Source organism: Megalops cyprinoides, chromosome 23 (genome assembly GCF_013368585.1).
Source record: "Megalops cyprinoides isolate fMegCyp1 chromosome 23, fMegCyp1.pri, whole genome shotgun sequence".
Taxonomy (NCBI): domain Eukaryota; kingdom Metazoa; phylum Chordata; class Actinopteri; order Elopiformes; family Megalopidae; genus Megalops; species Megalops cyprinoides.
Genome location: NC_050605.1, coordinates 14,107,133 through 14,123,554, shown reverse-complemented (window position 1 = coordinate 14,123,554; position 16,422 = coordinate 14,107,133). Strand labels below are relative to the sequence as shown.

Genomic DNA, 16,422 nt, shown 5'->3' with positions numbered 1-16,422 from the left:
GACCAGCCCCAGGTGGGCAATTGGCTGATTGACCATCCATGCCGGAGCTGCTTAGTAGCAGCATTACAAAGTGTATAGCCAGGCCAAATCTCTCAAAGGAACACATCAGGCCAATTGCTACAGTCTTAGCAAACATTTAATTTGGTTTAGGCCACTAAGCCACTGAACTCAAATTATAACTGGAATGGCTGTTCCTCATCTTAGTTCTAAAACCCTGCTGAGCTGAAGACAGTTGGCACCACCAACCCCTCATATTACACCATATTAAAACTTAAAAACATGGCTCCCACACAATAGTAAAACAAAGCATTGAGCAAATCATTTTGAATATGAACCAAATTCTTTACAGTGCAAACCTGAGCACTTTATGTGATTCAAATCAGACAACTGTGCAATGATGCAATGACTCATCAGATGGCAAAGTCCTTTGTCATCCCAGGCAGATTTATATGAACATGAACAACCAGGTTGTCCTAAAATCTTTAAAATGCTCATAAAATTTGTTTTGTTTGAAAAATTATTTCAACTTTGAAGTATATCTTCTTTTTCACCACATATTTAGTTTTTTCATATATAGATATATATTTAGTACTTTTGTGGTCTGTTATAGGTTTGTGCTCTTTTATGGGTTATGAGATGTCACCGAAATTTAATTGGGATACCAGGTCAAAAAGTTTAACAACCGCTGCCTGTTCAGTTGAATGAATGGAAACACGCACAGCAAGATTATCCTGAAGTGCCTAAGGTTCAGAATTTAACTTTCCAATTGCAGATTATTTACACCTGACATACATGGATATGTTGCCTATATAATGGTATCAAAACTACAATATATTAAGTTCCAGAAGACACCATGACCCTCCTGCATGACCATCACTGATCTACAGTAAGCCAAGGTTTTACGTCTGATTTTATTGTTAATAAAGTGGAAGGAGATTAATGTCTGAAATGATAAGACCATTAATTAAAATCCTCCAAAACCACATCCTGAAAAGAGCCTCTACTCTATGGGTTACAAAACACATTCAGCTGAAATTGCTTTGTTCTTTACACAGGTCCAGTTTCTCAAAGGCACAAGCAAGACAACGGACAAAGCCTCCCCGCGATCACAGCGATGATGCAGTTAGCCGGTTGTTTATCTCCTGTTCACAGACCTGAACACATTGTTTTCTGGCCTCTGACAATGGCAGGCGGTCCAGAGCCAGTGCAACGGCCCAATGTGTTTTCTGAAAGCTTGTTTACACCGGAGCAAAGCGCAGTGTCAGTGAAGGCCGTTCACGCTAGACTACACTGTTCACAGGTTCTCTCAGTGGGAAAGGAACTCTGTAGATACTGATGGAAGGGTTCAGTGCTACAGCCAACCACCTACGAAAATGCATCTGATTAAATGTATTGTACTTCTTTTAGAAGTATTTATGACTAATTTTAGTCATTAATACTTCAAAAAGGAGTGCACTGCTTAATGATAAAAACACAGGGATTCATTTCTAGTCTGGTGGCATATTAATACTATATTTTGTAATAATCAAGCAATCCATTTATAAGAATCATTTTGGGCTTACTTGCACTGTGTAATAAGATGTGGGTTATCAAGTGCAATACTGTATTATTAGCAAAGAAGGCTCATGTCTCTGTTCTTAAATAGAAATAATGGCTTTTTTCAGGATATAACATATTGTGGATTCTGCTCCTTGAATCAATTTGGAGAGCACTGAGAGGTTTTTGCTTTATTATAAGTTTGCAGTTTTTTTCATTAACAATAATTCAATTCTCATAAAATTATTTCAGAGTGGCTCCAGATATTTTTGCCACATTAATATGTTAGTAAATATCAGTAAATTGTGTTTACTGCATATTTACAGGCAAGAATATCAGTGTTATTAGAATATGCAGTGATATAGCAGACACCCATATTCAGGGCACCTTCCATTGCATGAAATAATTATGATAACAAACAGTCCAAGATATTTAAAGTGACTTATATACTATGATATAAAAATTCCATGCCAACGAATGTTGCTATTGGGAAAATAATGAGGGGTTATCAGAGACATGAGCCTTAAATGTTAGACTACAGGGATGAATGAGTTAAAAGGTAAGTGTCTAACAGGAATGACAACAGGTGATGTGACCGAGCAGTTTGGAAGATAGAATTAGAAAACCAGATTTAGGTTTTGTAATATGAAAAGGATCACAAGGTTAACATAGTGGTAAGCAAGAATACTTGTAGCAGTGTGTGTGTTGCATGTTGGTTCATATCCTAACAAATCGCATAAAAATATTATGAGAGCTAAGCAGTTGGCATCAGGTTTTTTTCTACTTCTGTTAGAACATAAATGAAAACGAGCCCTGTGGAACACTCCCCATCAGTAAGCACAGTTCCACAGTTTAAACACGCCAGCATCCCCATGTGCAGAACCCGTCACTTAGACGACCAACTGCAGGTGTCTCTCTGCCTCTGCGGGGGGTGCACCGAGGAGTGAAGAATGACGAGTCTGACATCTTTGACAGCATGCATATCCCATGTGTCATATTTTGGAAAGGCTCTAAATGTTAGTTATGTTATTGACTGCTTCATTTACAGTGGAAGTGTGGAAACAGAGCACATGGAAAAAACACAAAATAAATAGAAAAGCACACAGCGAATAGAAATGAATTACGATTAAGTTCACATTACACAGCTGTGAACATATGGATATTATCAATTGAATCGGTTGTTTGTCTTGTTATACTGTGAAGTATTTCAATGAACTGGAGAGGTCAACATTTCAAACCTTTTTGGTGATATTTCATTTGTAATTTTCCATTTGTCAATGCTGGTCTTCCTCTCTCAGGTCCTCTGGGGAGTTCTGTGCGCTTCTCTGGCTCAATCAATGTGAGCGTGGAGATTCCACATTTAACATTTCACATTTTCAGTCACAGTAAATCTTATTTGGAGCAATGATACAAACAAATCTCAAGTCTCCCCAAGGCTTGAGCATGGCTATCCCAAAATCTCTCCAAAACTGATAAAAAGTAGTATCCTATCTGTAAATACTGTGTAATGGAACAAACTTCTGGTGGAAACTATTTGCTGCACTTTGCTACAAGGGATATGCGTGACACTTCGTGCACATTATGAACATGAAAATGTATTTTAAGGTCAGTTGGACATCCTAGTGAGGATGTATGATTCTGGCACTGTTCCAGTGGATGTGAAGATAAATAAACAAATGAATAATTGCCAACAATATTCTCACTCTGTGGGTCATGAACAATAAATGAAGAAAGATTTCAGCGGAAGTTGGGGCTCTTTGCAGAATCTTCCTGTCATCATCGCTACACACCTTTTCTGCAGATTAAATGAGTGGTTCTGCTGGTGGAGTTTCAGGTTCAGTTGACTTGGGGCAGCAGTGCGGTCTAGTGATTGGGGATATGGGCTTGCCGCTAGTATGCTGCAGCTTGGAATCACAGCTGAGACACTGTTGTTGTAGCCTTGAGGAAAGGAGAGTACTTTCCCTGCATTGCTTCAGTGAATATCCATCTGTATGAATGCAATGCTGCATAAATGGATAATGTATTATATAGCTGTGAAGGTCAACATGAATAAGTATTTCATAAGGAAAAAAAAAAAACACATTTTAAAGGCTCATGGTTCAAATCTTGAACAAACTAAGTCAAACCATGTGAAAAATAAATGAAGCAGACAAAAATAAACATATCAATAAATAAGGTTGCGTAATACATAATGTGGTTATTTGAACAAATTGTATGTAATTCAATGCCAGGATTCTTCAGAGATGTTAAGATTAAGCCTGTGTTTACACACAGACAGAGATGACTCACTCTCACATTCCTCCCCCCTATTGAAACCAACCATACTTGGGGCAACAGGAAGTCAACAGGAAAACAGGAAAACATAATTCACTATGAATTACCAAACAAAAAGTAGGCCAAGATTCAACTGAACTGAGATGCATATTGCCCTTAACTTTGAGTAATGAATTTATGCACATTTTACATCTTCTTTTTTCATTTCAATTCACCACGTTTACTGGCAAATGCCAAACTCTGAATTCAAGGAACGAAAGAATACTGACTACATTTGGATGCTGTCTATATGGCCACAGATGCAGTACTTCAGCTTAGTCTTTGATTTGAAGAAGAATTACAGAGTACCTAATTAGGGCAATATTATATCTGATAAGGATTCGTGGATGAAACACAACATCACAACAAAGTTCGCGGGCCAAGCATCCGTATTTGGAACATCTGGCAAGCCGTCATAGCAACCGCATCCTTCAAAAGCTGTTCCTTGCAGAGAGGACCACCTGCTTCAACTGTTCAGGCTTTGGCACACTTGTAAGGCCATTCAAATTTTCGAGAGGCCCTCCATATCAGAATAGACGTTCTCACTCTGACAGTGTTTGAATGATTTAATTAGCCTGCTTGAGAAAACCGGGATCTGCATCACTTCACGTGAGTTGCTGATGCACAGAGACATTCGGTCTCAAACACAGCCAGGTCAACCAAGCACAAACGTTTTGTAACGTCTGATTTAACACCAGCTCACATTCACTCACATATGCAGATAATGTTGCCAAATACATTGTGCCTTGTATTATTATTCAGATGCGCAAGGTGTGAGATACAAAGAATATGATGGATGTTGTCTGATGACACTCTGAGGTGAACAGCGAGGTCAGCTAATTGAAAAATATCTCACCTAGACAGTTCATCACATCTGTTACTGTGAACACTAGACATTATGTAGGACATAGGTTAGCATAAAAAGTTAAGGATGTTCTTTTGTCCCCTCAAGAGCAAATCTTTTGCAAGATTAAGGTTTTGCATCGGGCAATCTCTTTGTTTACCGACCAAATAAAGTTTGTCCCATTGAATTACTATCACTCTATAGAACGTGGATTGTCCTCCGTTTGTCATTGGATCATTGCTCTTGCATTTGGCTATTAGTATTTGCAAGGCATTCTGAAGCAAGGCACTCTGTTACAATTCATTTGTTACAGAGCTACATTAAGAAAAATCGTGATTAAATAAATGATTGATTGACAACACTTCACTTGCAAGAGGAATATTCTCTCCGGTGTTGAGGTTTGTACATCTTTTAAGGGAAAAAAAAAAGAATCCTGTCAGCACTGGGGAAATGCACTCATGTGACTGCACGGGATGTGCGTCACTCAAACCCTTCCCCAGGTTTTTTATTCAATCGAAATGCAGAAGTGTTCATTACATGCTTGACAGATTTTCACTTGCAGCTCTATTGATCATTCCCTTCTTTCCAGGCACAATAGGCGCACTGATGCAGTTCAGTGGTTTTAACTTTTATGTATCTTATTTTTTTTTCATAGATGTTTGGTCAAATGCTGCAAATGGATTATTAAAGTAAAGAAATTCTCCTCAGTCATGTCCTCTCCCTGACAGCTCTTCTGCATGAGGGGTACTTAGCATGAGATCCAACAAAGCAATCAAGGTCACGTTTCCAATTCGTGCCTTTATGGGCTCAATGAAATATGATGTATACACTACCATTGACAGGAAAATGTGGTTGGAAGTGAAAAGGTAGCATTTTGACTTAAAAAATGCCTTAAAATTGACTTTTCTCATTCCTTAAGTAAGCTTTGCATTAGAATCTGAAAGAAAGCAAAAAGATACAAAGCTAACATGTTGGTGCTTTGAATACTAATACTTGCCAGGAACTAGCATTTGAGCAATACCTGTAATGGTATTCATTATCAAGTAATATGAACAATTGTATTCTCTAATTGTATTCTCTTTAAAACAGCATTTGCTGTATAACACCTCAATTCATTTCCTCAGAGTAGTCCTGCACTTTATTTGTCGTTAAATGCACAGCCAACAATGCTAAACATTTGCAAAACATTCCTTTATTATAAATAAATTATTTGTATAAAAATTGGCATGCTTCAACCATTGCATTTACAGATTCACAACCCAAGGCTACAATCCAGTTAGCCGATACAAGAGACAAACTCATCTCCTTATGCAGGTCGGACAAAGTGGGACAAGAATGAAAAATCTTCACAACCACAAAAATACTTACAGGTAGAATAACAACAAACATGTTTGACTCTGTTTTTTCGTTTATTTATTTTTTTAATCTTAGTTTTTTTCTTTAGTTTATAATTTTTTTCATAGCTCTTTTTTTCCACTCCCCCCCCTCCCCATTTTGTCTTTTTTTGATGTTTTCTGTGTTTTCACACGCGTCCTTCAGCGTCTGCGGTTTGGTTTGGTCGTGTTTGTTCACCACAGAGAGCAGAAAGGCGGGCGCGCCGGTCGAGTTCACCCCCTTCTCCTAGTCACCAGATTGAAGCGGAACAATACAAATGTCTCATGCTTGGGTGCCCGTTGGAGGTCCCCGTGGACTCGGAACATGACAGATCAGTGTCTGCAGACAGGAGCACCTCGGTAAGTCGTCCATCCAGTGCTTCTCCTCAGTTGGCATGATTGCTATAGCTGACGTACGTCGTTTTAGTCGATGAAGCTGATAAAAGGAAAAACGTATTAGAATACGCCTCTTCCACAGACTTCTACCCAGGCTACTGCATGTGTTTTTACTTCCCTCTGAAGACTTTGACGCTGGTGAAGAATGTATATTCCTCTCAATTGTCTGCTAGAATCAGTCCTGTCCATCAAAAGATCACAGACTGCATAATAGAATCAATTTGTTTTTTATGTTGGTGATACATATTTGTCTTTGTATCTACATTAACCAAATGTAATCCTTTTCAATCTACCAAAAATGAAATCAGTCTCAAGCAACTGAATAAATGTGTGCAGCTCATTCACTCTCTTTACAAAATAATTTCATACCAAATATTAAAACGCACCTCTTATTGATTACATTTGCATATCCTTTTTGTGTGTTTGAAATAGACTCCTTGGTCATTAGGGTACAAAGGCCAAGCAAAGATTTAAAGCTAAATGCCTGCAATGATTAATCTAAGTAGTGCTCAGCACTGGCAGCCCCTAACGACATAAGGGTCATTTAATACACATGCATAATGAGGCATATTTAGGCATGACTTCTGTATTTGGATGGGCACTCATTTCTAGGCTGACACGACTCATCATTACAGTCCAACAAGTATCATAACAAAAAAAGTTTGTGAATATTACATAAACTAAATGTACCAAATCATTTACGGCAATGTCACTAACTTTTATTGATTCAAAAACTTAGTTCTGAGAGTGCAGTCAGCAGAAACGTAATGAGTAAATAAATTAATATTGGCCTCCATGAAGCTCTATAACCTAACTGCTGACAGACAGAAATGTGCTTTGATGAAAGTCAGCAGCTGCACCTTGAATCAATTACAAGATGTTTTACCTAATTACTCTGCATAGTTATATTAATTCTATCAGTCTAGAATGACAGCAGAAAAAGCACTGAACAATTAAGTCTTATAAATATTTCCTATTTGCACTGGTAGTATTTTGAAATATGTTACCTATTGAAATATGCTATCTCTTAACCTGACAAGTTCCTATCTTATGTTCTCTCTCTCTCTCTCTCTCTCTCTCTCTCTCTCTCTCTCTCTCTCTCTCTCTCTCTCTCTCACACACACACTCACTCTGAATTGGTCATTGGTCAGATTTTAAAAGAAACTTATTATATGTGGATGTTAAATTGGAAACAGCCCTCCACTTGCCTCAGTATTCATTGTGCTTAATGAAGTGTAAATAGAGGGAAATTACAACTGCGATTCGCCTGTACCTTTCGTTGTACTTGTTTTGTTTATTCATTAATGAGGTCATAATTCTGATCACATGGACTGCCTCTCTGTAGCACCTGTTCCTGCTGTAACAACAGTCCGATTTCCATTAGAGGCATTTAACTTAGCTCACAGGAGCTGAGGAGGAAAAAATATCAAATTTGGCATATGAATTCTATGGTAGGGCTTAAACTGTAAGGAAAGTCTGAATTACTACATGACTGAAAGTATAAATTACTTTAGATCTGAATTAAATTTAACACACATTTGGCAGAATTCGTGTTGCCACTCTGAAGTACGGTAAGCAGCAAAAGAACAGAGAACAGAGGAAGAAGGCGCTCAAAGGGGCAAAACAAACGTGCGATCAAAGAGCAGAGAGCAGCCGTGAATAAGCAATCACGCATTTATTAGCGTTAGCTAATAACGTGCTCACTGGGTTCAGATGAACCACGCGATGCTACTCCAAAGAAAGGGGATGAAGCAAAAGCAAAGGCAGCCGCTGTATTTGGGTGAATGAGCACATGATGTCATTTCATCTTCCGTCGTCGTGCCGGACGAGAACGTGCTTACCGCAGTAAACGTGCGATTGCCTATTTACAGCTGTTCCCCGCTCTCTGATCCTTCCGTTTCAGTACAGGGGGCCGTGGACGTACTCACTGTTGGTCTCCATGCTCTCGCACAGCTCGGTCTTGACCTCCCCGTTCGGCCGGTCGGTGCCCTTCTGCGTCAGCTTGCTGGACATGGTGGCGGCGGTGACGATGGCCTTGAAGCTGCGCTTGCGTTTCGGCACGTTCTGCTCCGGGTGGAAGATGATGATGTAGACCTTGGGCATGTAGAGCATGCCCAGGGCCACCGAGGCGCTGAGGCTCAGCGACACTGTGAGGGTGGTTGTCTGGATATACATCTGAAAAGGAGGGAGGGAGGATAAAGGCAAAGAAATCAGTCCAAACCCCGTCCAGCCACGTACCAGCAAAGAATCTCCTGCGCAATTGTAATTTATAAGCACAAAATGGAAAAGGCGTCATGAGTGGATCACACAGATCCAAACATATGTCACAGAACAAAAATATGTCAAGTCGTAAAGAAGTGAATAGCTACAGGAAATATGGTTGAGTTGTACCTGTAAGGGGGGTTGGTAATGATGGTCTGTGAAGGGGAGGAGACTAGGGCATAATGAAAGATGGAAATCAAAAAAGTATTTATCATTGTACTTCTTTCCTTTTTTGTTCTTTTTGTCTTTAAATGTATGTTTTTGTTTTGTTTTGTACATATATATAATAAAAAAGCTAAAAAAAAGAGAATCTCCTGCTGCTCACTGTACATACTTTTATGTGCAAGTTTAAACATGACACAGTCCAGTAAACAGTGATGCCCAAAAGGTTTTTTGACTATATAAACTAAATTCATTAATAAATAATTATTCACATATAATTGACATAGTACTCTTATCAAAAAATTATCAAACCACATCACAGATCTCATTATGTTTTACCAATACATGAGATGGTCCAAGGCAAACTTTGTGCATGTACTGTAGTGAGATATTATATAAACAATTCACTCTCGAGGAGAGCAAACCCAACAAAAAAAAACACTCGAATGCCAGTGAAGGGAATGTGATGAATTTTCTATGGGTCCACTGGTGCCAAAAGAAAATAAAATAATTTACAACAAAAAATAATCAAACATTATTTTTGCCATCATTGAGTTATTTCAGCCTCAGGCTACTGCCTTTATGGCTTCCATTTAGATTCAGAAAAAACATCAATGATTTACTACAGAAATGATTCCAACAGGCATCTATGCAATCGGTTCGTGAAATTTAAGAGGCATACAAAGGAAGATATCCATAAATGTATTTATGAATTCATCCCAAAATATAGTATGCTTTAGATTGTATGAATCAAACAACACAAAGCATTCTCAACTCCAGTTAAGACTGTTGTGTGTATGTTTTTGTTTCTCATTTTGAACAGATTATGCAACATTTAAGCAGTCACAGCACGGTATTCCAAATACATAAAGATTACTGCATTATCTTTTTGGTGGGGATTGAATTAAATCAAACATGCGCTTGCAGCTCAGCAATAAATAGCTGAAACATTCACCATTTCTCAAGAGTACATCACTAATGTGCAAAGAGACAAAATTCAACAGACAAGGCTTTGAAAAACAAGAAAAGAAAGATATGGCCTACGGTTCAAGCCGTCACAGAAATTTCTCTCTTTTTACACAGGTGAGGAATCATCGAAGGGTATCTGCAGTAAGTAGGGGTGAGATCTCCCTCCAGCAATAAAGGGGAACCAAATCAGCACTCCTCAACATCAGGGGAGACCTACCCTGTCCTTCTTCACCCCACCCGACAGGAAATGACACTGTCACTCGTTCACGAGAATCAACCCACCCAGGCGCGAATAACAACAAGCTTTCCTATGACCCACTGGCTTCATTAGATGAGGGTCTTTTCAGCTGTCCTCTCAAAAACTGTCATGAAAACTCCAAATGCCCAGAACAGCGCTGAACAAGGACCCCTTCAGACCTCAAAAGGGCAGCCGGAGACAGATGGTACTCCCTGAAACCTCTCCCTGGTCAAACTGCATACTGACAGAGGGAATCCACAGAGAGAGCCCACTCACTGGTGCTCGTGTCTCCAAAACAGGATAAAGCACAGAAAATGGCTGTATAATAGACAGCCAGTCACACTCCAGTCAAACAGAAAACATGGAGACACTACACATAGTCAGGAGTATCATTAACTGATATCAATATAACAAGGCCATTCACTAATTTGTGCTTGCTGTGAAAATCCATTCAAACAGTTTCAATAACTTCTTAACATCTACATCATTGTGTTAATAATTTGATTAAAATACTCCTGTAGTTAGGGTGACCCATACAGTTTACAGTACATTTTATATGCCCATTCATATTGTTGTTTCTTTGTCTAAAGTACCTCACTAAAATGTAGAAACCAGGTGTCCCAGAATCGGATTTGAACATTTGACATTTGGGTTACAAGCTCAGCTAAAGCTCAGCTAAATACTATGCCACATCAGTATATAGAAATAAGCATCTAGCTAATGAACACCCAGTGGAAAAGGGATGCCGTGAGAATGGGAAAATGCTGAAAAATAAATAATATTTTAGTCAGGTCTGGCTAAAAACCTACGTTTAGAGATTGCTCTCTAACCTAGACAATTGTGCCAAGCATCCAGTCCCCGATCACTTCGAAACCTGAGTTAAATCTGATATAGTGCAACATTGCTGTAAAATATTAATGTAAGGCACTATAAGTATGGCAGCATGATGTATGTTCATGCCACCCTTCTGGATCATCATTTGGCACCATGTGATATAAGGTAATGTTGCTCTTATAGATATTTATTAGGCTCTGTGTGAATGCTGGTGTAATGCCAGCACATTGCTCTGGGCTGTCATCGCTCTGCACTATGAGTACACTAAAACTTAATGCTGTATGCTGAGGGTTTAGTAATATTTTTCAGCTTAGTGTTTATTTATTGTGTTATTTGCTGTTCTGTACCTACACAAATGTCTTTGTTCTTGCTGGTCATACTCTTAATGTGTAATCTTTGCAAGGTCTTGTAAGTTTGTCTGCACGAGAGTATCTTCCAAATAAATGAATGAATGAACAAATAATGTAATCAATACCCATCTGCACTCATTCCTTTGGTTTTAAACATGAAATATCACAACAGTCTGCTTTGGGGACAAATGGCAGTCTTTATTGATTCAGAGGATGCAAATAAAATTTGACCCCTGTGGTGACCTCCAGAGGGTCAAATTCTAGTATGTTCTTCAAGGAAGTCAGCTTCAACGATAAGAGCTATTTGTTATTATTAATAGTTGTAGTATTATAATTTATGTTGTCTTCATGAAGGAGAGCATTTTTCTGCATCTTTGCTTCAGGTGAGTTCATTGTCTGGTAATTTTAATGGTGTGTTTTATGCTGTGTGGTTGTTCCACATATCCTTCCATAAACAGTTGAGACAGCCAATTTTACAATCAGTTGGAAACTGTTTTTGTTCTAAATGGACCTTCTTTGCAGCAGCCACCAGTAAGTATCACTTTGAGAACAAAATGCTAAATGATACCTGGTTGGCGAGCTAACATGCAAACAACCACTCACAGTGAGCAATAAGCTACAGCGGCATCAAACGCAAAGAGAGGCGAGAAACAGCGGGTGAGAGGAGCTAAAATACCCTACATGCTCTTTTTTGTATCTAAGTCTCTCACGGTGCTGAACTGAAGAATGTGACATATTTTTTTTTCCAAGCTGACTTTGTTGTTTTGGACAGAAAATGCTTTATTCTCGTCTGGGTTCAGTGATTCCATCCATTTTCTCTTCACAAGGAATTCCATTCTGGTCCCAAGTGTTCTGTTTTGCCTCCAACTTTTATTGGATGAGGTGCCTCTCATGGCAATCCATGGACCATAAAGGAGTGGAAATAGGAATATATGGAACAGGGCCAAAGTACAAGAGAGAAATCCCTAATCTAAATGTGTGCATTGTATTTGAATAACAGCTTAATTGACAAAGATGTGCTATAGTTGGAAAAAAAATGCAGCGCTTTTGCATTTTAAGTTATGGACAACGCTGTACTGCAATTATATTGAATGGCCTCCTTTGACATATCGTATCACACAATTTGTGCATGTTGGAATATACAGATAACAGAAACATATCAACACGTGAATAGATAGCCTTGGTATGTGAGCCACATGAACTAGGACCTATTCAAACACCTTGGAGCTTATTCCAGTTTCTATAGCTCTGTTCTTTGCAAGAACAATATTCTGTTGTCCTGAAATTCAGGAAGAGGGGCAATGCATTTTTATAGTCATCTGTACTGTGTGTCAAGTGATAAAGGGTCTTGTATGTCATGTGTTAAAATATTTTTCATATTAAATAGTTGAGTATATTAACATGGTTAATGATTAGGTGTATTTTTGTTAAAGGATACAATTCATATGTATATCTTTTTTTGCGTAGCATACATAAAAATAGTCTGTTGATTAAAAATTGCCCTATATCCCCTTAGATATCAGGTGAACTATGTTCAAAGGTAGATATTATAACATTCTCAGCTGAGGAAATAATCTTAATGACATCAGACTCAGATAGCATGCAACAGGCCTGATTAGACAAGACTTGAAAGAGTTTTTTTTTTTATTATTTCTTTTCAGTGGTGGTACTGCAGGTCTGAAATCTTAGCTTCATTAAAATCTATTACTTTTCATCACCATCAAGATAGCTTGTGACATTACAGTTGCACCCCTGAGTGAATTTACAGATACACCACGGTGTCTTAGACCACTGTTTTTCTCTATGAAACCTCAGTGAATGAGTGAACTCAATGCCTAATAGAAGTCCTGTAAACAATTCCCACTCCTCAGCTACATTATTACCAGTGCGATTCATGTACCACACACTGCTGTGCTGTAGGGTACAGCACCAGCACTCCACCTGGGACTGGAACCCCTAACCTAGTTTTGCTGCCATAAATAATGACTAGAGTTGTTGCCATAAATAATGACTACACCATATTGTTGGTCCATATGAGGACGGGCTCTGGTATCGTAGCACCTGCTGTGTAATGTACGATATTCTCCGATTTCACCAAAAGGAGCATGGGAGAGGAGAGTATCAAAGTGTTCTAAAATGATAACAAAGAGGAATAAAAGGTTCACGCGCTGTGTGGAAAACGTTGTACAAATACCCCTCTTTCCTGGGTATACAACAGAGCAGATTCCCCCGCGCCTTCAGCAGATACGGTGTGATGAAGAGGAATTGCTTACATGATCACTGAATTATACATGCACCCCAGCCGTGGAGACACAGCAGGCGAGTCCAATAACCGTGGCCAGAAAGACAGGAGGGGTGAGGCGTGCTTTAATAAAATCTTCATTTCCCTTCCTAAATATTGTATTACTACATCGAAATACCTAATGTATTGAACATGAGCATGGAAATGAAAGCAACCCGTTTGCGTGGATGACAGAGGACACATATGCTAGACTCTGGCCACGTCTCGTAACCGAATCACTGTAATCTGAAGTTGTGGGAGCGTTAAAATGTCTCCTCTTCTGTACACTTTCATAACATGTGACTTCACACCCCGTCAGCTTAATTTGACATTTAGAGGCTCCTGCAAGTCTTTTTTTTTTTGAAAAACTGCCCTAAATAATGCTTCTCCTAAAGCTTTACGAATCGGGACCCCCAGGGTAAGCAGTTAACTTAGACAGCACACCCAGGGAACAAATCTGATTCATAACCTCTCTTCCACTGTACAGAAAGCATTGCTCAAATACTCAAATATTGCTTGGCCCACGTTATTGCAAAGATTATTGCTCCACTGTCTCAGGGATAGATGGGTAGACAAGGGGCTACCAGTTTTTTTTTAGTTTACAGAAATTACAGCGTACCATTTAGGGGTGCACTCTGGATGGCGTGACTATAAATTGGTATGCTTGCATAGACCTCCATTTACTTAGCACAGCGACAGCTCAGAACAGCTACTTTGTCTAATGTAACTACTAAATAGACTCACAGAAGCTTTAAAAGGTCATGCCGCATAATCTGTTTTTTTTTTCTTTTGAGTTGCTAAATCTCGCAGACCATGCAAATTGACTTTTGAGAAGTTTCCGAGCTGTGTACAAAAAAAACATGTTTGTCAGAGAAAAGAAAATTGCTGAATGGTAAATGACTATTTTGATTAAGTGCAGGTAAACGCTCGACGTGTCAGTGAAGAACGACTGCTCTGTGTGCTTTGCGTGTGGGGAGCGCTCTCTGCAATTTGGGGCAGCTGCATATCAGGCCGATACCCTGCAGTCCGGATTTATTTAATAGGGCAAGTGTGCAATAAATAGCCTCTCGTAATTAAATCATCTTGATTTAAGGGAAATGTGAAATGATGTGGAATTAAAGATGATAACTGGATTTGTAACGCTGAGGAGAACACTTTCTTCTTTTTTCTCGTATTGACTTCAGAGCTATGAGTTCTACTTGAAAATTGTTGTTTTGAAACCAGAGTGTTGATAACCTCTGTGACATTGTTCTTTTTTTGAAGACTCACTGCCCAGAGCTCTGATTAAGAATGTGCAGATAAAAATGACAAAAAAACTGCTTATGGAGAAAACAAAAGGAAGCTGTAATTACAGAATGTACTCATGACATCATTCATTCCAAAAAGGTTGCATTGAGAGTAAGGGATATTGTGTATTTCCATGAACTAGTCACTCCTATATTTGCTGGCCTGCAATGATTGTATGTGAATATATTACTCTGACATTTAGCTTTGTTCAATAAACACAAATAATCCTCATTGTAAAAGGCACCTGGTGGCATAAAGCTCTATTTCTGTATCACCTAATTACACTAAATCATGTTTACATGTGAAATAGGGTTATTTTTGTAAAGGTAATACGCAATGCACTCTATATTGGTGGCATTCTAGGACTGAATCAGTGTATTTAGCATTATTTGATGAGGCCTGTGGAATTCATTATGGTGTTTCAAATTGATCATTGAATCCATGTACATGACATTACACATGGATTGGAAGATGATGTTGACAGATGGCCTAGGGTGGTTGTATTCTGGTTTCTCTGTAGTCTTGTTGTGCAAAATTGTGGCTTTGTTGCAGTCATGGTTCAGGTTTGTCTCTGTGGTTCTGGTTCATTTTGGTGTTGATACAGTTGAGTTTCAAAGTAGTCTCTGTTTGTACTTGCATTACAGCGGTTCTGTTTCACTTCTGGTTCATTCCTGGTCTCAGTGTATTTCTGCTCTGTTTAAATTTTACTTTCCCTTGATAGTTTTGCTCCAGTCTCTTCATGGTAAAAAAAAAAAAAAATGTTTGTTTCATCACTGCATACCCGATAATTAAAAGCTTGAATGTCACTCCCAGGTGTGTTATCAGACTGATGAAAGTGAAGATGACATCCATCTGTTTCCCCAATTTACAGCTTTTATGTATTTATACAGTAAATAGCAGCTTGATTCAGAGCAACAAGGAACATGACAAACCTGTGGAATGACAGTCCTGAATGAACTGAGTGTTTCAGGTCACAGCAGAAACCTCTCCTGACAGAACAGCTGTATCAGGTCTACCAGAAGCACAGACACTCTCAAGAGAAAAGTAGAGAATTTAAACTGAACTTCTGGGTAAGACATTTTCTCCTAATTAAATGAACAAATGATTAAATACATTGGTACTGCTTATTCTCTTTGTACACAATATGTCTTCTGATTGGTGCTGAGAGCCCATGTGACATGCCACAGACAACTGAATACCATATTTGAAAAGCAAGCATTGTAAGATATTTAGGTGGACCATGGCAGTCAAAGCCCTCCATGACAGAGTCAAGAGGAAGGGACACCAAAGGGTTCAGGCTGGGAGGAGGACAGTAGTGTGCAGGGTAAGGCCTGCTGGATACCAACGGATATTACTGCTGCAGTCAACAATCTACTTTTCCTCCATTCTCCACTGAAATCCATGGAGAACAAATAGACTCCCAGAATGGGAGTGTGTCAGTCACCTTGGCTGTGAGCGCCAGCTGAAAGGATGAAAGAATAAGAACAACTATTCTGCCTTTTTACGAAAAGCTTTCAATTTTGATATTTCTTTTCCCACCCGTGACATGAACCGTGAGCAGTAAAACGCAACATTGT

The 16,422-nt window shown here is 38.9% G+C and overlaps 1 protein-coding gene across 3 annotated transcripts in view; it reads right to left on the bottom strand.

Moving 5' to 3' along the window:
- Window positions 1-6,206: 6,206 nt before the first annotated feature.
- LOC118770064 (metabotropic glutamate receptor 8) overlaps window positions 6,207-16,422 on the bottom strand; it is a 145,407-nt gene continuing 135,191 nt past the window's right edge. For 2 of the 3 annotated variants that reach the window (XM_036517466.1, XM_036517468.1), the window contains 2 exons: window positions 8,391-8,637; window positions 6,207-6,502 (listed from right to left, as the gene is read on the bottom strand). In XM_036517466.1, the coding sequence (XP_036373359.1) occupies window positions 6,453-6,502; window positions 8,391-8,637 (297 nt within the window). In that variant the 3' untranslated portion in view covers window positions 6,207-6,452. Of the gene's footprint in view, window positions 6,503-8,386; window positions 8,638-16,422 lie in introns of all 3 variants that reach the window. The other variant, XM_036517467.1, reaches the window with a different exon arrangement.